Genomic DNA, 19,606 nt, shown 5'->3' with positions numbered 1-19,606 from the left:
GATCCGCGTCTCTAAATTTTTTGATTAAATTAAGTTAATTCGTTACTACTTAGAGTTCAGGGTATGGCTCAGAAGAAGGAAAGCAAATGTGTGGGGGTGGACATGGTGGAATCGTCCAATCATCTTTACTCTAGCAAAAAGGCGACGGTGGAAGTTACCATAAAGGTAAAGAAACAACGACACCCCTCGAAACATAAGGACCACCAGCAAGAAGAACAAGGGAGAACCATCAAACCATCAGAAGTGTTCCCGAAAGGTTGGAAAAGGAAATTACAATTTATTTCAATTCTTATTTATCACACATATCTATATCTATATTTTGTTGACTTTATTATATATGCTAGGTTCTTGGGGTGACCTCCTTTCCAGAAAAAAGTCTGTTCATGAGAAGGAAATCGTGGGGAAGGAGTGGAAAGGCGTGGGCAAGAAGGATGTTCAGAGTGAAAAAATTACATGCAAAGAAGAGGGTGGAGAACATCCAAAGTCACTCTGTCACAAAATCCCAATCTCATCTGAACTGTACTTGGAAACCCATACTCACGTTCGGAGTAGACCGTCTTCAACGAAAACGACTCGTGACCTTGAACCGAAAAAAATTTTGAAGACACGAGGAGAACGTGAACGAGCAAAGTCCAGTTGTACCAAGCCTTCTCCACGAAATCATGGTGGGGGTGAAGGGGATGATGAAGCTGATGGTCAACGAAAGAAGCTCAATTATGAATCACAAAATGATTATTTGAGGTTGGCCTACACAATATATGCCTATATCGCTAAATTTGAATTTGCTTTTATTTTCGGATAGTGTTAATTTAATTGTAATATTTTTGTCAGATATGAAATTGAACGTCTCAAGCAAGAAATTGAGCTTGTCAAGCTAGACACGCGTAGGAAGTCACCCTCGTCTGCTGGAGATGCTGGAGGCATTTCGACATCAATTATTAAAAGGGTTGGTGTTCCAACCAATAAAACAAGGGATGCCAGATCAACTCAGTCAGAGATGAAGTGAGTGCATTGAAATTACTTGATTTCGCTTTAGTATCTACAAAGTAACGCTCGGTTGTACATATGTATGTAGTAATACATTTGTCCAATATTTCACGTAATTTTTATAGAATAACGGCCTTTCGGAAGGAAACCAGAAACACCATGACCAGCACAACCAACCTCAATTCGAGTTTGCTATCATCTAAATCTTCAGGGGCGGTTGCAACTAAATCTGACAACTCAAGGAAGTTTACTCCCTTAAGGGAAGTTGCAACCTCTACATCAGTAGATAATTCGGAAGCAGATTTGGAAAAGGATTTACAATTACAAATAGAGAACGAAATTTTACGGAAGCAAGCTGCAGGTGAAAAATTGCTCTCTCGATATTTTTAGGCGAATTGCTGTGTTTTAATTGAGTTGTGTAATCTATGTTGAACTTGTTCATTGCAGGCCTTTTGGCAGAAATGCAGAAATCCAAACAGGAACAACAAGAATCTATAATGACCATTAAAGAATTGTACCAGTTGGCTGAATTGCTCAAAATGGAGAACCATAAACTAATTGGTGCTCAAGAGGAGCAGCAACAACTCCAAGAAAAACTTGTCAGTGCAGTAACCGAAAATCAGGACCTGAAGCAATACTTGGAATCAATTAAGAACGACTCATCAGTAAAGAAAGGGGTAGAGATGAATCAGTTGGAAAAAATTCGTAATGTTATCCAGTACGTTACTTCTCTCTCTATGCATTGTTTTCATGCAGCATGAAATTAAATGTTTCTATAATTTATTCATTTTTATAATCCTGCAGCGAAGTCAAATCTACTATTCGAGAAGAAATTAAAGGAATTTCCACCAACGATAATGCATCACTTGCTTATCGTGAATCTATGCGTGGATTGGATTTGAACATTACCGAAGGAGAGTCTGGATTACTCAGCGATACGAATGCCAGTGAGATTCAGCGAATTCTTGGCTCATATGATGATAACTCTGTGATGTAAAAAATGAATAGGTTTGTTTAAAAAAAATACAATATGTTCTGATTCTAATGTTCATATAAGCATAATGAATTGTACTTCGTGATGTAAAAAAAAACACATTTCCCCGTGGGAAATTTTATTTTCCAATCTTGTAATAATTACAAATGACAATAAATTCTTTGTATTATACAGTATATTTATGTAAAAAACTAATTAACATATTATCCACCCATATATGTACATATTTACAGCCGCGTTCGTAGCTCACGATCAGTAATATTTCCGGTTTGTTCGGCCGCTGCCTCTTTCTTTTCGTTCTCCCAATTTTCCTCTCGTGGAGGTTTTAATCGCTTTTTGACGTTTTTATGAAGGTTCAGCTCGTGTCTGACGATTCGTTCCGCAGCCCCTTTGTTGACCCTTGGCATATTGACCTTGTCCTGAATCTCTTTCAGACGTAACATTCGTTCCTTTATTCTATCCATCTCCCCCTTGACCCCATGATTCTGAGGATCCTCCCCACAACTCCGTTTCAACACTAGGAAAAAATCATGCAAAATCAACCCACGTTTTTTAGTTTTTACACTAATTAGTAATTAAATGAATGCATGTATGAATATTGTTTATGAAGTAGTGAACTACAAAAAATAAATGGCTTACTCCAAAATAATGAATTTACAGCGTACAAAACTGTGAGATCATATCTTGCCCGATCTTCGGATTCCAACTATTCAACAAATAAAAGTAAATTAATTTACAAATTTAATTTCCTTGCAAAATTGTAAGTATTGTAGACCCTACATCACCCGTGACACCTTCATATTCCACCTGCTCTAAAGGCTTAAAAAACTTTTCAGCCTCTGCAAGTGTTGCCTCCATCGTGGCGATTTGACCTTTCACTTCGGGAGTTAATTCACTCATTGTTCCTGTGACTAAACGGAATTATTAAAATTAAACTGCACTTGCACGAACGTGCAATCGCACTTTGGAATGAGACGAGAAAAATGTTTTGCGGGACTCCTCGTCTCAAATACTCTAACAACATGCATGCCACATGCGATGATTTTTTTGGAGGAGTTTTAGTTTATTGCTTTGTGAATAATAAATAATATGTTGTAAAGTCCATTAAATAAATATTAGAGTGGAAATATAGTTATAGCAAGACTGTTCGAGACGAAATATGATTGAGATGGTAATAGAGACGGAGGGTCTCAAGAAGGAGATCGTATCAGAGTTGCTAAACCTCGGCGTATGCGACAAATGCACGCTCAGATACCTCGGCGTCAAGGACCCCGTCGTATACAGGAATACCGCGTCCATAAAAACGGTAAGCCAACTTTTTTCCTATTTGTTTTTGTTGATAAAACCCACCTTACCGATGCGAATATTCATCCATATTAGATACTTGGAGGTCTTTCCAAAAAGGAGGATGACGATGATGTTGCAGACGTTGACATTGACAACGAAGAAGGGACTGGCTTGCCTCCAGCAAAACTGTTGAAATGTAACCCTTGTGCGGCATGTCTTGGATTATTACAGTCATGCGTCGAGGAATCATTTTTAGATCATGTAAGATAAAGCTAATAAGTCTAAATTTCATTTGTTCCGCTAGTCAACATGTGTACTATTTTTTCAGATTGCTGATGACATTAAAAAGGCAGGAATTGAATCTTCTTCATATGCACCAGTGCTGACTTTGCCAATCAGTTTGCAGATACGGGCCCAGTCCATCTGGTTTCATTTAATTGACAAATTTCCACAAGTTTATAAATCTTTGCAATACATGAAACCGGAAGGAATTTCAATGAAGACGGTGTGGAAATGGATTTCTACAATGGATCTGAAACAGAAAGTGGATTCGAAATCGGAATGGATGACCAATGGAGATCTCGTGATTAATATGTTTTTGCAGTACAAGGATGAAGATCCTGAATGTCTTCCGATGTAATTATTAATGATATCAAACTATTTTATTTGAGTAATAGCCAACTAAATATTCCAACTCATTGCTTACTTTCAGGTTTAAATTGTTAAGACAGAGAAACAAGAGGGCCGAACTCACCCGGGGGGCAGTGGAGCAAATGTTTCATTCAATGAATATAGAAACTTTTCATACGCACTTCAAATGTCCTCCACCAATTCCAACTAATCAGCTCGTTTTGGACAAACTCGCCTGTTCTCACATGGCATTGTTTATTGCAGGTTTGGTTGCACAAGATGTGTGTATTTATAGCAGTACATATTCATATAATGAATATTTCTAGGTCGATACTGTAAGTACTCGAGGGATGTTAGTCAGTCACCGTGGTTGGATTTGGAAGGGAAACGAGTTCGTGGGGAAGGTTCAGTACAAGAATACATTACGGAACACGTTACGCCCATTTTCAACTGTGATACTTTACGTTTTTCTGCTTCCGGCAGGGAAGACAGTGATGTTAGGTAAATTAACAAATAATTACAAGTAGTACAAAGTAGTAGTACGAATATCTCAATTATTAAAATAAGTCTACATCGGAAATATAATGAATGTGATTAACAAATTATTTCAATTAATTGTAAACAGGATGCTCGGGAAAGGCCGACCTTTTGTAGTGGAACTAATAAACCCCAAAAAGACTATTTTTACCCCAAATCGAATTAAATTACTGCAGAAAACCATTAATGAAAGCACATCACTAATCTCGGTTCGAGATTTGCAAATTGTTGACAAGTATGTCAGTTAAGTTAATAATGATCATATTTGCCATTAAGGTAAACTAAACATTTTAATGTATATTCCCATCATGACAGAAAGGCAGTTACCTATCTTCGAGATGGCGAACTAACAAAAAATAAGTTGTACACTGCTTTATGCAAATCAGATGGTCGGGAAATTACAGCCGAGATGTTGCAAACACTAAACGAAACTAAAACACCAATAGTTCTCCAGCAAATTACACCGCTGAGGGTTCTTCATAGAAGATCACTTATTACTCGGTAATTTAATTATGATAAAATGGCGAACCTTTTGGCTATGATGAATTATAAAATTATAAAACTCGTTCGTTCACTTTATTTAAAGTCCCAGAAGTATTTTGGAACTAAGGGCTGAACCAGCATCTAACCAGTCCAAAGACATGTTCATTCTACATGTCAAAACGGAGGCCGGGACTTATGTTAAGGAATTTGTGCATGGAGATTTCGGACGCACAGATCCTAGCATTTCTGATTTACTTGGATTTCCTACAGAAATTATGGCATTAGATGTTACAGTAAGCAACACCACATAATATAGTACTAAATACAGTTAAACTAAACTTTCAAATACAATAAATTCAATTTCTTTTTTTAGGAAGTGGAGCTTGACTGGCCCCCTGAAATAAAGGACTGAGCAAATCCGGATTTGATTATTATATTCTTAGAATTTTACTTTATTTTTGTGCTTTTATAACAGTTAATATTAAACAATTTGTGTAAGACAGCGATGCTATCCGACCGATGAGAATTACAATGCTTGAAGTACATATGAGTTGCTCCTGTTACCTTTATTTGAGTTATTCGAAACAAGCATTTATTATCTGAGTGAGTATACATTATGAAGTCGAATTCGTAAAGAGTCAATTTACTACATGACTATTTATCACAACAACAACAACATTAATTAATCGTGAACAATCTCATGAATACTGATAGTTCAGGTTTATAAGCGTTAAAACTTTAACTTTATATATCCAAATTAGTAGGGAAACTAATAGCTCGAACAAGGCTTTAAAGAATTTAAAGTTGTACATATTATAAAATTAGCCAAGTAATTGAGGAATGTCATATATAAACTAAATATATACTTGGGTAGGAAAATAAATATAGGATGAGCAATGTCATCAAATATATGCTTATATTACCTCAAGCATGCAAGCTTATCAGATTTGACACTTTATAATGAGTGAACTTTCTTGTTGTAAAAGTTGAATTCAACAGGTACATGAATTTCTGTAGTTCAGGAAATTTATCACATATATTATAACGTCTACTCATATTTAAGTGGCCAAGATGAGTACTCTGAGGTTGAGAGTCTGGCTATTTTTCTTCGTGTTCACTGTTCAATAAGTAGGTTGAGTCAATTCTATTCCTGTTTTTACAAATAATTTTCAAACAAACAAATTTTCTTTTTTATTCCCATTTTCCCTGATTTGATAACCATTTTGTTCTTTTCCCATTGAAACTGACTCAGGTGGACAGTCATATTTGCGAAAGAGGTCAATTTCAAAGTTTTGAATCCCATAGGTAAAGTAGGAGACCAGGACAAAGCCCAGAATGGAAAAACAAGTGTAGTAAAAACCCCACGTTGTGCAGAAAGTGAGATACAGCGTGAACACGGTCACCGCTGTCCAAGAAACTAAAGCAAGGTACATTGCATTCCAAGGTCGATCGTACCGGACTCTGGAGGACAACCTTCGATCGTCTGGCTTTATGGAATAAAATTTCTTCAGCGACGCTTCTTTTTCAGCCCAACGTTGTTCACACCAAGTTTTTATCCCTTCCTCGTCCTTGGGCAACGTTTCCACACCGTGTCTGCAAATATTGAAGTGAACCTCCTCTGGTATTTTCCCTTTGAGTATATCAGTTTCATTCACGGGAAGCGTTATCGGGTACGCGACGGTCAGATCATATACTGCATTTAGTTGCGAATCTGTATGCAGATTAAACGGGAAATACATACATAAATGCACAGAACAACTGTTCACATATACAAAAATACGCATATAAATATATAATGTATTTAGCATGGTCTTTATGAATAAGTATGTTATGAGAGGAGGAATAAATAAATATATATGCTTACTTTTCTGCATTTGTTGGACAAGGAATCTGTAAAAAAAAAAATACATACATAAGTGCACAGAATTTATAACTTATAAGTGTATTTTTTGAAGTGTATTTTCAAGGGTATAAATTTATATATATTTATATTTTTTAAGTGTATTTTTACGATTCTAATACGATACTAAACCCAACGATACTAATAATTACCTAAATCCTGTAGTCCTTGGGTGAAGTACATAATCGTAAGCGGGTAATCCTGCCTTTTCCGCAAATGCGTTACTCTTCTTTTTAGTGGATGCAGACAAGTTTGTCCCTTCAGGAAATATAAGAATCTGCCGAAGAAAGAAAGCCAACCTCATATAATTAATTTCTTATCAATTCATGATGGCGATAAGCCTACCTGGTAGTTCTCCTTCAAATCCTTAAAGTAATCCAGTGACCTTTTCAACAATTCCTGATCCTTTTCCCAATTTCTGTAAGAGAGAAAATATAGAAAATTTTCCTGCACTTTTTCATTCCTGTCATGTCCCATGATTTTTATTGCATTCAATTGCTTTTATTTTACCTGTGAATAAAGAGAAATCCGGCCATTTGGAGGCCCCAACCAATTCCAGGGATCCAGCGCACGCTGGATGAAATTAAAATAAAGTCATTTTGCAAAGTTTACACAGATTGTCGCAGTGAATAAATTGTCTATGTTTTCAAGTTATGATACTTACTCAGACTTGAGGACAAATTTGCAACGATGTGCAGGGGGTTTGGAGGCATGCAGTAGAGCTGCCCATAAAAAGAACCAGTCCAAGCTAAAAATTAATTTAAAAAAATTATTTACATAAAATAATAATAATTTTAGTAATAAATACCGATTTCGATGGTTGAGGATAATGATTGCACTTTCGTCCGGGTTAATGTCATCGCCAGAGAGGCAGATGCGACACCCCATCATTAGTTCCAAAAGCGACTATCACAAATATTCACAAATATGATATTTATTTACAATTCCACGAGGTCGTTAACGAATTACTATCGTATTAACAGATTTTCAGACTTACTGCGGGATACATTTCCCAACAGGATAGAACTGCAAACAAATAATGAATTTGTCCGTAATAAGCATGATTGAAGATTAGGTTATGCAGTACGAGAAAAAAGGAAATAATGCGATACTTACTAATATCGGTTGCTTTTCGAAACCATTTTCGGCTGATGAGAAGTATGATTAAGAAGGGGGCATAAATGTAAATAACGGACCAAATTATCCTGAAATGCGCAAAGGTTCAAAATTTATTAGATTAATTAGGGGACGTTCGTAAACTTCATAACGCAAATTTTTGGTTTTCTGGACACCCACCCACCCCCTTTAACATGTGTCACATAGGCACGATATCATTGGGCCTTGACCCCCCACTCACCCCCCTTTGCGTTACGAAGTTTACGAACGTCCCCTTAGGTGAATAATTCAATAATATAATATGCATTGTTGATTGTTAAATGAGTCAACCATACCCAATATACCAGAGGAGGACAAATGAGATTCCTTTTACATAACCCATAATATCTTCCTTTGTTTGCAACTTTTTTTACAACAATGTCAAAACTGAAGTAATGTCTGACACTATAATTCGTCCTCAAATACTTTGATCCATTTTCAGTACATTTTTCGTAATTTTGTAATGTTTGTAAGTCACAGAATCACAGCCATGAATTGAGCGTGAGCCGTTAAATGTGCAGTAATAAATATATTAAATGGATTAATGGGTTAGTTTGGCGAGTGCTTGGCCACAAGTTTTTAATGTTCTGTAGCAGGTCTTTTTACAAAGAACAGTGCAAAGAATTCGTTGGAATTTTAGCCGTCGTTATCAATTTAGTTGTCTTAAAGGAATCCACGTCTCCTTTTCATCCTTTGAACAATCACTTTCATTCTATAAATCTTCAAAACGGCACCTGATTGGATCAATATAGAACGAATAGAATTATTTAATATTAGTTCAATGGGACACAAGATAAGACTCGCGTCTGCTGGAGCTTATGGTATCAAAAGAGATTTACATACCTATCCCTAAAACACGATGGAATGAATATCTCCGTAGTACACATATGTCATACTTAATGTATGTACATACGTAGAGGCACAACTCGTATAAGCGGCCCTGACTGATTGCATTAATTCCCTTTATTGGCTTACATTAATTAAATTCCTAGTTTTATACAATGATCGCTGCATTTCACTATGTCGTATTAAAATATTGAAAATATTTTACTGACCACAAAAAATAAAGTTTGTCACCTATAAGTATGAGGTATGATTGCACACACGTTATTACTTGTGCTGCAAAGACGACGGGTTTTATTCTTTCCTATTGTTAAAAAAGCTTCAGAGAAAAGTCCATCCTCAGGATGATCCTCACCAGGTTAGCTATCAACAGGCACATTATTTACTTGGGTATATAGACCAAGCTGGTAAAATTAAATGCCTCGTTGCAACACCGGTGCCCAAGAAATAAAAAGTACGTATGACCGCAGGCTATGTATGAATGTATGTATGTATGTACTTTGCATCTATTAAGTCGCCTCGCGATGCAGTTATTGAATAAAAACTTAAATGGCATACCAATTAACGCACACGCAAAATCAGAATCACAAAATTGAGTTGGTATTTATTCAAAGACATTAATTTCTCAATTTTACGTACATACCCACGAGTACAAGTGCACTGATTACATGTAATCACAAAGAACACGAATGAGCAGAATGCAACCTTTATTTGGCTCTCTTTGAACCACTTTCTTCTTTGTTTAGTAAATAAAACGTCAAGCACAGTTTAGAACTTTGTGAGATATTAGTGAGATAAGCCATGCCCCATATTATCCTGACAAGCCCCATACATAACACATATATGTATGTATGTTATGTATACTACACGTACTCCTCAACTTATGATGTTTGGTCTATCTGGATATATTTATCTATCTATGAAAATTTAACCACAATAATATGGAACCAGAGTGGTTGTCGAGGATTGCTCGATGCGATGTGATACTGTAAATTTGGAAGTCTCTAATTCTCTTAGGTAGAATGATAGAATGATGCATGTGTATCCAACCCATAATCACTTATTTATTTATGCAATCGAACCCAATAAGTAATTAAACACATTATTCATCGCATCATGCAATTTATTCATATGCAAAAATAAATATAGTGACCATAATGCAATGTATAACAACCTAAACGATTTAACCCAACCCAAGGCTCTTAATGTGTTCCGAAATTCCGAATTGTCTGAATTGTATATAAGTAAGTAATGATAATGTCATTGTGACAGTAATACAATTCACTCCGCGGAAATACGCTATAGAGTCTATAGGAATAATCTTGAATCCAACCTGTATTTCATAATAATTACCAGCCACGGGTTGCAAGTAATTGGAAAAAATTAAAAAATACCATAAAATGATGGAATGACTGATTACATTTACGTACACCATGAGGATAAAAGTATTAATCTCGAAATTTCAACCGGTTGTCACGTCTATGCAAGGTAACAGAATCGCTCCATATGTAGTAGTTACATTTAGTTCGCAATTTATTATTCGCTTCAATAATATGTTTGTGGTATTATTTTGATAGTATAAACATAGTGTTTCAAAGTGCTTGGAGGACAAAAGTATTGGCCCAAAACTTTGGTAGTCTAGTTAGTTTTAGTCCATCCAGCACAAGTTCGGAGGCACCTTACTTTTGATAAACAATTGATGGTTGTTCTGGTCAATCTTACATATTAATAATCCGATAAAAAAATAGATGATCTAAAAAAAACTGGAAAAATCGAAAGATACTGATATCGTCTACATTTAAGGCAAGTCCATATGAATGATTACTACTAATGAATTTGCACTGCACATTATGTCATTAATAATGTCAATGTCAGTGTAGATAATGCATGGAATTTTGTTCACTAGTACTAAATATTGATTGACGCACCTGGTGTGCTAACAGATGGTAACAATTTTTAGTTTACGCTAGTAATTCCTATCAAACACGTTTATAGATATCTGAAAAAATGTCCAAACTGACATCGTTTTAGGACAATGAAAGCAAATTCCACTCGTCAAATATGATCTACATGCCTGAAATTAGAAGACGTGCTAAGAATGCACAAATCTGTGTACATAGTTTTGTTTCACACTAATCAAAGATTGTCCCGAAGCATACATATTTCTTCATGAACAAATCCACGCAAAAATGAAGCCTGAAGACCCGTACATCAAACTCCATACGAACTACGCACATCAAGCTTGACTCCAGTCGGTTGGTATTATTGCGACATAAGTTTGGAAGATTTGCATTTAATGCTATAAAATGCTGTAGAATATTAACGCCAGTCAATCTATTATTTCCTAATTATAATCCAAAGATGTCTCTTTTTCTTTTTTTAAGCCGTTTCCAAGAATTTCGCAATTCTCATTTCTTAAATTTTATAAATTGAGAACTAAATGTAGAGATATGATACGATTCGGACATAGAGGTGATAACATGATAAGCGATTGAATGGAACGCGATTTCGAGATCCAATACTTATGTCCCCAGGGTGTATATAAATACATACATGCTTTACAAGTATCTATGTATGTACAAAGGTACATATGCAGCCAATCCGTGTATGTAGGTAAGTATGTGAAATAAAAATTTAATGTCAACCCCGCAATCATGATAAATGATGAATGCATGAAGAACAAAAATAATTACAAGGCTGCGTTCCTTTCAATGCGATATTGACCATGTTGATAAATATTACAAAGGTCTAAACTAAACTTTGGACCCCGCTATAGCTCTGGCAGTTCATATTAATTAAATATTAAACTCCATCGCCTTCTTTTCAGTCCATTACATATTTATGCTGTATGAAACTATATGTGCCACATGCAACACACAAAGTTTACAATATATGTAAATACTTACAAAATGCAACCACGAACCTTATATTGGAATACGCTTTCAAGGAGCTTACCTGTAAATTCAGTTAGCAAGTGCAGAACTTGGGTTTATCTTTATACTCGTCATACCGCAAGGTTGTTACACATACTGAAATTGATTTACAAGTAGTTGTTGGTGGCAATAGTGGAGTAACAGCCTTCATGGATAAAAAGGAAGGCACCCGGGTATTCGGGTAATCGGTCGGGTTGTTGCTGAGCGGAGATTGTCCGGAGAATGAACAAAAGGTACACTGATTTCCCGTTCATCTCTCTCACCACCACCGAATTCATCCAGCCAAGGGGTCTCCAATTCTCGTAAATGTTCGTCCCTCCTCTTATGCACTTCTCATCCTCATCTCGAGGAGATCTCACAACAGTACAGACGAGGTTTATCGATCTCCTGATATGATGACCATCGTACGATTGCATATCCCAGAGTTGGTTTTAGCTGAACTACTAATGCGTCACATATTTAATTGTTGACATATGCAATATCACAAAGTGGCAAATGTTGACACACAAGTCTAAATATTGGAACACGAGATGCACTCTTATAAGTAGATGTTTGTCTCGATTCTTTAAAAATGTATACACAATTTTATTATGACGGAAAATTGGAAATGTATTTATAAAATTTATTCAACGTATTTATAATCCGAAATGTAAAATATTTGCTTGTCAGGCTTAAAATTAAAAATTATGTCTTAGAATACATGAAGTCTTTCTCAATAAAATATTAGTGCATGTATTAATATACCTTTTCCGACAAGCTCAACGCAGAACAAAGATCTGTAAATATAGAGACTATCCGCTTAACTTCCTTGACTTTTATAACACAGGTTTTGAGCCACATTCATGTCTTGGTCATCTGACATCTGAACTTATCATCACTAACTAAATATAACGTTTGTATTTTTGCAGTAAGGACTTTATTTCGTCTTGTGCTGCTTTATCCTGGAATTTATGAGAAGGATATAACAATGTGCATGCATTTACAAATAAGTAAGTTATTTAGACCCTTGTGTTTACTAACCGTGGGCGTAAGGACAGGTAGATTTGAGGCCAGATTTAAGTAACGTCCTGCATTAATGTAGTCACTCATCCCAATGTAGCATCTATTAATAAGACAATATTGAACGATCATAAGAATAACAAGTATTAAATATATTTAAAATTTATTTGAATGTGAATGGTCACTTTGCCATGAATAACCGATTGTCCTTGAATGGGTTTCCAATATCTTCCGCAGATTTAAAATGCTCTAAAGCTTCTTCGTAAGAGGACGATGGAGGAGTGGAAAATAAGGTAGATGCAACTTGCCTCTCAATCCAAGAAAGATGGGATATCTAGCATCAGATTTATTAATTGTAATATCATAAAGATAAGCAAAATTATTTAGTGAAACTATGAAGAAATAAGTTGATATATGTACCTCATAGCAAAATCGACCCAATAAATAATGTAGAGTAGAATCAGTGGGACTAATTAAAATTGCTTTGTCGATATGCTCTTTAAATTTGTATCCATTTTGAATTTTTTCATTAATGCTAATAAACTCTCCTATGGAGCCCAACGTTATAGCGTACCACTTGTGAACATTTGCGGAATTAGGATTTAGAGCAAGAGCTTTTTCGGCACATACAAAGGCTGTGAATAAATTTAGAAGTGCACACTTAGACACATGTGGATAATTATCACTAGTATTTAAATATCTCAACATGTAGATATACCATCAAATGCATACTCCTTCTTTAACTCACGGTCACCATTATTCCCAGCGGTGATGGCGTTAAAGTGTGTGGCTTTCGCCCGTCGCCACCAGAACTCTGATGATTGTGACATCTAAATACATATTGGGAATACAGTATGTACCAAAACAACCTGGGAAAGTACTTTACATACATACATATCTAGTATCTAGGTCCATGTTTTTTATACCTTTGGTTCATAACCTTTAAGACACTCGTAAGCTTCATTTTGACTATTTGTGTCACCCTCAAAAAGTGCGTCCACTCTTGCGAAAAATTCATCGTCCTCGCCAGCCAGAACTTTGTGTTTTTCATTGAGGGATTTTGATGCACCATTTCCATTAAAAAGACTGAAAAATGGTCCAAATAAAACTTAAAATATTGCAAACATAAAGATTTTCTTTAAAAAGAACATTACGTACTTTTCTGAGCCTGGAACACGTCTCGCCAAACTTGACAAATCTTCAAATTGACCCGGATCATCCTCAGAGGATGAAACTTCTGAAGATGAAGCTGTCACATACTCCTCATCGTCCGCAGTGTCATATCCACCCGCAAACTTTACATTTTTTTTCAACGAACTCTTTAGCACTTTTGTCGCCGTTGTCGTTGCTATTTGCGCTTTCACCACCGGATTGGAATTTTGTGCAGATTTCAATTGACGAATCTCTTCCCGAAGATCTTCGAGTTCAACACGGATGGAGCGTTGGAAGGCAAAAATTTTGGCAAACTTGCGACTGAGGAAGTAGTAAACCGTGCCCACAAGACCAAGTCCGAGTGTGGTGGCAGTAATGACCCCGGTGGACTTTCTACCACCTACCGTATTCACCATCGTCATTATTATCGACTGAAAATATGAAACAAACAAAGCATCAAGAATGAATTAGCCCCGATTCCGCAATGTCTCACAAACTAGCAAGTACAACGTCAAGTGCAGATTGTCTTGTTAATGCATGTCTTCAAGTGTGACATCAGGTAGGACAAAGATTATCGGATAAAGCACCCTACACAAAAATACTACTCTAAATTTTATATCAAACTTATTTTCAGTAAAATCTCAAAATCTCGCCATTCCCCACCGGGCAAAGATCATATCACTCATTGACGTTTTCTATCCAGTGGTGAGTGAATCACGTCAAAAACTCAATTGTTTTATTTCTACTGCGTTATTGGAGTTGTATAGATTATTGGTCCATAATTTGGTTATTAAAGAATAAAACTTTTCGATAGCAAACAACTTTACTTCCCAATCTTCTTAAGACAAGGTAATACCACGTTCGTATTAATTGTTATCTGGTAATTAAACTAAATCTAAGATCATAATATTGCATACTTTACCTGATTTAATGGAAAGTCGAAACACTTAATAGAATTTTCCTTCCATCAGCGAATATTAAGGTTAGCCTAGCAAATGCACTCCACCAATTTTAGTTTAACCACACGTATTAAAGTTTTATTCATGGCGAATTGAAAAATTCTATCCACCTCGAGATACTCGAGAAGTACATTGCAGGAGTGAGTGCAGCTGATTCCCACAAGTAGTGCAGAATTCAGTCGTCCCATCCTTTGAGAGTGGTCACATTCTCGTCATGAATTGAATTGAATTGCAAACGTGTCAATCAGAATAATCGAACTTGTATATCAACATTTTTTAACATAGTTCAACCATTTTTTGCAATTCAAGATTGCGAAACAATTACTGGATAGACATCTTAACTTTGTTCTGGTCACCAGAGTCTGGTGGTTGCGGCATGCATAGTGTGTGGGTTTTCATATAATATATATCATGTTTTCATAATCCATCTTTTTTGTAATTTCGTAAAATAACGGAAATATAGTATTTCATGATCCATCCAAAAGTCATGAGACATTAAGCACACAGCATAAAATAGATTAAGATGGACATTGATTTGTAATTTTACCAATTTTATTGTCTTGCCTAAATTATTCTCTACTCCCTAAATTACATGAGATGATATTATTATACGATTAAAATACTATATCGTATTGTCGGTGGTCAGTCCCTCTTTTTCTGGTGGTGTGGTAGAACAGTAGATTGATTCACAACTTGTGAAAATTTTCCAACCTTATCGGCGGTATTACTGATTACTGTACTACTACTATGATGTCTTAAATTATAACAAGCCCTCCCATTTCTGCTATTAATTTCTGACAATTGTCTCGGAGGAGGCATAACGAGCAAGCCATTATTATGAGCTACAGAATTATTAAAATTATTATTACACTCTTCTGTCCCCTTTTCATGAACGATATTGGTAGCAAACTTCCTGTTCCCATCATCACTACACGGTTCAGGTATGCCTAAATAACTCCCAAGACTTGTAGACCCTATCAAGGTCTTACATTTTGCAAAAATTAGAGGTACAAATCTTCTCAGGATGATGAGCTGAACATAGCACAAGGAGAGGAGGAGGAGAATCAAAAATAGTATCGCGTCCAGTGAAAAGTACTGAACAAAGTTGAGGTTTCTGGAGGCGAGTTTGAGGTGGGGGGCTCCTTTGTGTCTGATAAGGTAGTGGATAAGGTCGATCGCCCTCTCCAGCGGCGGCTCCCTCACGTCCCTCATCAGGAGGGACAACTTCCTCACATTCTTCTCAAACTGGGGCTCATACAAAACGCGTTGAAGTTGGTGGTGAATTTCGTCAGCCGTTGCTGTTTCCTTATCCAACCCGAGAGCGATTCCCAGTTCTTCCATCTTAATTAGGGCGTCACCCTGGTCAATAAAGATGGGCATTCCTACCATGGGCACGCCATAGTAAATACCTTCCATAACCCCATGAAGTCCACAGTGGGTGAGAAAGAGTCGAGTTTTGTTGTGAGCTAGGACATCTTGCTGAAATATGCAACACAAGTGCATTTAGTTTATGCATTATCTTATTTATGTAGTTCTCAGACCCGCATGAAAGCATAACCATTGTTTTGAAGTAATTTGTTAAGTTAGGTAATTGAATTGAAGAAACTCGACATACTTGTGGGATCCATTCTAAAACTTTGACATTTGGTGGGGCATTGTTAATGGGACCTTCAAATTTCACCAGAAACTTTTGAGGAAGTCTGCCAAATGCTTCCATAAAAGCGTTAACTAATCGTGTCGGAACCACTTTTGGATTGAATATGAATCCCATTGTGAAGAGGACAACGCCATGTTCACCAGAGCTCTGCATCCACTGTTCAATGTCCTAGAATTTCAATTTAAGATCATAATAAATACGCAGTTTCATTTATAATGCACACAATAGATGATTGGCATATGTTCAAATATTTATTATACACACTTCTGGGAGGGGTTTAGGACTTTTGATCTGCATTCCCCCCACGTTGATGAAGTTGGGAGGTAGAAGTCGTGGATAGTCCAAGGCGTAATCTGTGTTTATCAACATTCCACTCAAGTCAGCAATGAGATCGCATGGGTTTGGGCTGTCAGGGAGGTGTGTCTGGACGGCACGGTTGACAAAAAAACAGTGAGTCTGCATTGTTAAATGACTTCCGAGTTTCATCAGAACGTTGTACACCCTTTCTTTGAAACTCATCATGTGCGTCATTCTGGACATGAATGCTGCCGGAACATGAGAGGGTTATTAGACATATGCCATATGCAACCAAATACAATATATATATGGGAAAGTCAAACTAATCTCTCGTTTCCCCAAATACGTAGGAATGTTGAACGAATTGTTTATGTGGCCCAACGTTTCGGCAGAGTAAGAGCTATACAGTGGCAAAAAGTTTGTCGGCCTTTAAAATTAAAAAAAAATGGATAAGGGGAGGTTAACTTTGAATGACGTTGGGGTTAATGAAGTGTTCTACCTCGACCCACTGACTGATCGCATTACCACCCGGACTGCAGAATCTCTTCAAAGTGAGTTATTGTTTTCACTTGATCAAAGGCTACTACTTAATTGAAATAATTATTCCATTGCAGATGATTTCTTTGAAATACATCAATTAGTGGGTCAGATATGGACAGATAGCACTAATGTAAAAAGAGATTTTACATTCGGGTACACGTGGTTGACTAGTGACGAGAGGAAGAACAAAATGATAAAAGATAAAGCGAAAGTAAGAAAAACCTTGAACCACTCGGAAAATCATCAACATGGCTGTTCGTACGGGTTAGTTATTAATAAAAATATGTACACAAAGTATTATGTTGCAAATATTAAATTATACTAATTTATTTCATTATGTGCAAAAATAGAGATGATATGATCCCTGGCTGCTCCGCTAATCTGGAAAATCTTGTCCGGTTACCACTATTCTCATCTGATGCGTATACCGGGTTACAGACTCGGCATCGGGCAAGACGTCTTAAGAAAGATGATAAAGGCTCGATTATGCCGGAAAACGGGGAACGGTTCATCGCAGCAGACGGCACGCGAGACAAGTTAGATGCTATTATAATGTAAGTGCTATTTGGTTGCTTAATAAATGCATGGACAATTCTATACATTTACAACATTGTATTTATAATGATAATATGTTGCAGGTCGTTCATTACGGAGACTAGAGCACAGATGATTAGTCCCAACGTGATTCCTTTACCCCCACTAACTTCAGAGGAAAAGGAAAACTCGATTCCTGCCACTGTTCTTAAGTCGACTCGTCTCAGATTGTATTGTCATTACGATAAATGTAATTATGTGACGGTGTCCAAGGCTGAATTGACAGCGTAATATTTTTAAATCTTTTGAATAGGTGTATTATGTTTAACATTACTTATTGCACTATATTTTTTTACTCTGCAGACATATTAACGTGCACAAAGGAATAAAACTTTTCGTTTGCGGAACATGCAAAAAACGATTTTCCCGGAATGGGAACCTTAAAGTCCACACACAAAAAGGATGCGAGGATCGCCGCTTCACCCAGATAAAGACTCCCGTCAAACAAGTGAACTCTAATAGGTCTTAATTCATGTTATGCGCATAATTATATGTGTCTAATCATACGTACTTATGTTTATGTAACATATCCTATATATTTACAGACGAGCACTCCTACCGACGTCTGATTTGAGAGGACACGAAGGTGAGGTTAACAATGGATCAACGTCAACTACTTCGACTGGAAAGACAGAAACCGCTGCTAGTAGCAAACGTCCTGCTCTTGTCGCGATACACACACCAAATCTGAAGCAACAGAAACTCATTTTCCCCGTTATCAAGAAAAATTAGTCTACTTTCTCAGTTAAAAGTAAATGGTGTAACATTGGGTGGTTAATTAACCTATAGATAGCCCTGTTGTAACAAAGTGTAGAGTATAGAATGGTTATTAAACCGTGTACATTTTGATTAACCCAAATGCATCGAATATATGTAACATGTAGTATTCAAAAAAACTTCACCCACCTGGAACATGAGAGGGTGGCAGAAATGCCGTCGTGTAATCGGCCTCCCCCGAAGAGAAAGGAAATGCCCAGTACCCCACGGCAGGAATTTTCAAATGGTGCAATAAAACGAGACTACACTCATTGTACACAATGTCAATTATGGCGACGTTAAATTTCATCCCTTTCAACTGCCTGATCAGGTCTTTGTTTGATAAGAGGGAATTGCAGTGTGCCTCCATAAGTGGAAATGCCTCACTTCCTGCTTCAATAATTGACTTGTATGATAAGCCAGAGTTCCATAAAATCTGGTAGGGCATCTATAAAAAATATGTTTTTAAATATCATGACCCTATTCATTCTGAGCAACTATGGCTAATTTTATTGGCTCACCTTAAAAGCTGCATGTTTTTCTTGCGTCAAAAATTTCCAGCGTCCCTCTTCATTACTCATGGCTAGCAATGATTCAGTAATGTTGGCGTTGCGGATGGCTGGAAACGTATGCAAGTCTTTCCACCTAACTACGTGCACGTGATGACCTCTTGCTGTCAGCGACTCGGCCACTGACCTCAATGTCAGAACATGTGACCCAGAGTAGAGGGGGTGGATGATAAGAATGTTGGCACCCCACACAAAACCGCTCCCCGCGCATGACCAAATTATTACAAATGCGGTTAGCGCCACCAAAAATGGTACTCGCCTTTTAACATTATGAATGGTAGCATGGCACATTTTGAACACACTTAACAAGCTGCAACTTATCTTATTTTGCGCA

General features: G+C 36.7%; 7 protein-coding genes across 7 annotated transcripts; 3 read left to right on the top strand and 4 right to left on the bottom strand.

Moving 5' to 3' along the window:
• Window positions 1–38: 38 nt before the first annotated feature.
• Window positions 39–2,157, top strand: LOC110845295. The gene is made up of 6 exons (XM_022091692.2): window positions 39–256; window positions 345–741; window positions 832–1,002; window positions 1,113–1,348; window positions 1,435–1,705; window positions 1,792–2,157. The coding sequence occupies exons 1-6, from the start codon at window positions 64–66 to the stop codon at window positions 1,982–1,984; spliced, it is 1,461 nt and encodes a 486-aa protein (XP_021947384.1). The 5' UTR covers window positions 39–63; the 3' UTR covers window positions 1,985–2,157.
• LOC110845303 (nuclear nucleic acid-binding protein C1D) lies at window positions 2,069–2,961 on the bottom strand. Its single transcript, XM_022091701.2, has 3 exons — window positions 2,762–2,961; window positions 2,621–2,687; window positions 2,069–2,498 (listed from the first exon to the last, which is right to left on the bottom strand). The coding sequence occupies exons 1-3, from the start codon at window positions 2,879–2,881 to the stop codon at window positions 2,209–2,211; spliced, it is 477 nt and encodes a 158-aa protein (XP_021947393.1). The 5' UTR covers window positions 2,882–2,961; the 3' UTR covers window positions 2,069–2,208.
• A 40-nt stretch (window positions 2,962–3,001) lies between these two features.
• Window positions 3,002–5,463, top strand: LOC110845294 (tRNA pseudouridine synthase Pus10). Its single transcript, XM_022091691.2, has 9 exons — window positions 3,002–3,287; window positions 3,362–3,529; window positions 3,597–3,904; window positions 3,981–4,162; window positions 4,225–4,399; window positions 4,524–4,670; window positions 4,751–4,936; window positions 5,022–5,211; window positions 5,292–5,463. The coding sequence occupies exons 1-9, from the start codon at window positions 3,141–3,143 to the stop codon at window positions 5,328–5,330; spliced, it is 1,542 nt and encodes a 513-aa protein (XP_021947383.1). The 5' UTR covers window positions 3,002–3,140; the 3' UTR covers window positions 5,331–5,463.
• Window positions 5,464–5,466: 3 nt separating this feature from the next.
• Window positions 5,467–11,722, bottom strand: LOC110845298 (lysocardiolipin acyltransferase 1). Its single transcript, XM_022091695.2, has 11 exons — window positions 8,817–11,722; window positions 8,270–8,707; window positions 7,935–8,023; window positions 7,816–7,844; window positions 7,627–7,724; window positions 7,483–7,566; window positions 7,329–7,391; window positions 7,164–7,236; window positions 6,971–7,095; window positions 6,783–6,808; window positions 5,467–6,629 (listed from the first exon to the last, which is right to left on the bottom strand). The coding sequence occupies exons 2-11, from the start codon at window positions 8,314–8,316 to the stop codon at window positions 6,088–6,090; spliced, it is 1,176 nt and encodes a 391-aa protein (XP_021947387.1). The 5' UTR covers window positions 8,317–8,707; window positions 8,817–11,722; the 3' UTR covers window positions 5,467–6,087.
• A 628-nt stretch (window positions 11,723–12,350) lies between these two features.
• LOC110845297 (regulator of microtubule dynamics protein 1) lies at window positions 12,351–14,507 on the bottom strand. The gene is made up of 7 exons (XM_035847734.1): window positions 13,907–14,507; window positions 13,675–13,834; window positions 13,467–13,578; window positions 13,169–13,383; window positions 12,934–13,082; window positions 12,770–12,851; window positions 12,351–12,690 (listed from the first exon to the last, which is right to left on the bottom strand). Exons 1-7 carry the CDS (start codon window positions 14,320–14,322, stop codon window positions 12,631–12,633), a joined length of 1,194 nt encoding a protein of 397 aa, XP_035703627.1. The 5' UTR covers window positions 14,323–14,507; the 3' UTR covers window positions 12,351–12,630.
• An 882-nt stretch (window positions 14,508–15,389) lies between these two features.
• LOC110843353 (UDP-glucuronosyltransferase 2A1) lies at window positions 15,390–19,606 on the bottom strand. Its single transcript, XM_022089315.2, has 5 exons — window positions 19,225–19,606; window positions 18,854–19,151; window positions 16,781–16,869; window positions 16,475–16,684; window positions 15,390–16,338 (listed from the first exon to the last, which is right to left on the bottom strand). Exons 1-5 carry the CDS (start codon window positions 19,561–19,563, stop codon window positions 15,502–15,504), a joined length of 1,773 nt encoding a protein of 590 aa, XP_021945007.2. The 5' UTR covers window positions 19,564–19,606; the 3' UTR covers window positions 15,390–15,501.
• Window positions 17,178–18,835, top strand: LOC110845299. The gene is made up of 6 exons (XM_035847735.1): window positions 17,178–17,364; window positions 17,428–17,617; window positions 17,704–17,907; window positions 17,992–18,174; window positions 18,251–18,409; window positions 18,493–18,835. The coding sequence occupies exons 1-6, from the start codon at window positions 17,259–17,261 to the stop codon at window positions 18,677–18,679; spliced, it is 1,029 nt and encodes a 342-aa protein (XP_035703628.1). The 5' UTR covers window positions 17,178–17,258; the 3' UTR covers window positions 18,680–18,835.

This window comes from Folsomia candida, unplaced genomic scaffold, assembly GCF_002217175.1.
Source record: "Folsomia candida strain VU population unplaced genomic scaffold, ASM221717v1 Fcan01_Sc002, whole genome shotgun sequence".
Taxonomy (NCBI): Eukaryota; Metazoa; Arthropoda; class Collembola; order Entomobryomorpha; family Isotomidae; genus Folsomia; species Folsomia candida.
This window is presented reverse-complemented; position numbering and strand designations above follow the sequence as displayed.

Bases quoted from the DNA above. Each gene is read 5' to 3' on its own strand.
- LOC110845295 (XM_022091692.2), top strand. From the start codon at position 64: ATGGCTCAGAAGAAGGAAAGCAAATGTGTGGGGGTGGACATGGTGGAA. The intron at 257-344 runs GTTGGAAAAGGA...TATATATGCTAG, and splicing joins ATCAGAAGTGTTCCCGAAAG to GTTCTTGGGGTGACCTCCTT. The intron at 1,003-1,112 runs GTGAGTGCATTG...TAATTTTTATAG, and splicing joins TCAACTCAGTCAGAGATGAA to AATAACGGCCTTTCGGAAGG.
- LOC110845303 (XM_022091701.2), bottom strand. From the start codon at position 2,881: ATGAGTGAATTAACTCCCGAAGTGAAAGGTCAAATCGCCACGATGGAG. The intron at 2,688-2,761 runs GTAGGGTCTACA...TTTGTTGAATAG, and splicing joins ATGAAGGTGTCACGGGTGAT to TTGGAATCCGAAGATCGGGC. The intron at 2,499-2,620 runs GTAAGCCATTTA...ATTTTTTCCTAG, and splicing joins TGTAAATTCATTATTTTGGA to TGTTGAAACGGAGTTGTGGG.
- LOC110845294 (XM_022091691.2), top strand. From the start codon at position 3,141: ATGATTGAGATGGTAATAGAGACGGAGGGTCTCAAGAAGGAGATCGTA. The intron at 3,905-3,980 runs GTAATTATTAAT...GCTTACTTTCAG, and splicing joins GATCCTGAATGTCTTCCGAT to GTTTAAATTGTTAAGACAGA. The intron at 4,937-5,021 runs GTAATTTAATTA...CTTTATTTAAAG, and splicing joins AGAAGATCACTTATTACTCG to TCCCAGAAGTATTTTGGAAC.
- LOC110845298 (XM_022091695.2), bottom strand. From the start codon at position 8,316: ATGGGTTATGTAAAAGGAATCTCATTTGTCCTCCTCTGGTATATTGG. The intron at 7,392-7,482 runs GTAAGTATCATA...AATTTCATCCAG, and splicing joins AAATTTGTCCTCAAGTCTGA to CGTGCGCTGGATCCCTGGAA. The intron at 6,630-6,782 runs GTAAGCATATAT...ATCTGCATACAG, and splicing joins TGTCCAACAAATGCAGAAAA to ATTCGCAACTAAATGCAGTA.
- LOC110845297 (XM_035847734.1), bottom strand. From the start codon at position 14,322: ATGACGATGGTGAATACGGTAGGTGGTAGAAAGTCCACCGGGGTCATT. The intron at 13,579-13,674 runs GTATAAAAAACA...ATATGTATTTAG, and splicing joins TTAAAGGTTATGAACCAAAG to ATGTCACAATCATCAGAGTT. The intron at 12,852-12,933 runs GTGACCATTCAC...TCTTATTAATAG, and splicing joins AATCGGTTATTCATGGCAAA to ATGCTACATTGGGATGAGTG.
- LOC110845299 (XM_035847735.1), top strand. From the start codon at position 17,259: ATGGATAAGGGGAGGTTAACTTTGAATGACGTTGGGGTTAATGAAGTG. The intron at 18,175-18,250 runs GTAATATTTTTA...TTTACTCTGCAG, and splicing joins TCCAAGGCTGAATTGACAGC to ACATATTAACGTGCACAAAG. The intron at 18,410-18,492 runs GTCTTAATTCAT...ATATATTTACAG, and splicing joins AAACAAGTGAACTCTAATAG to ACGAGCACTCCTACCGACGT.
- LOC110843353 (XM_022089315.2), bottom strand. From the start codon at position 19,563: ATGTGCCATGCTACCATTCATAATGTTAAAAGGCGAGTACCATTTTTG. The intron at 19,152-19,224 runs GTGAGCCAATAA...TATTTTTTATAG, and splicing joins AAAAACATGCAGCTTTTAAG to ATGCCCTACCAGATTTTATG. The intron at 16,870-18,853 runs GTGGGTGAAGTT...TGATAAACACAG, and splicing joins GCCACCCTCTCATGTTCCAG to ATTACGCCTTGGACTATCCA.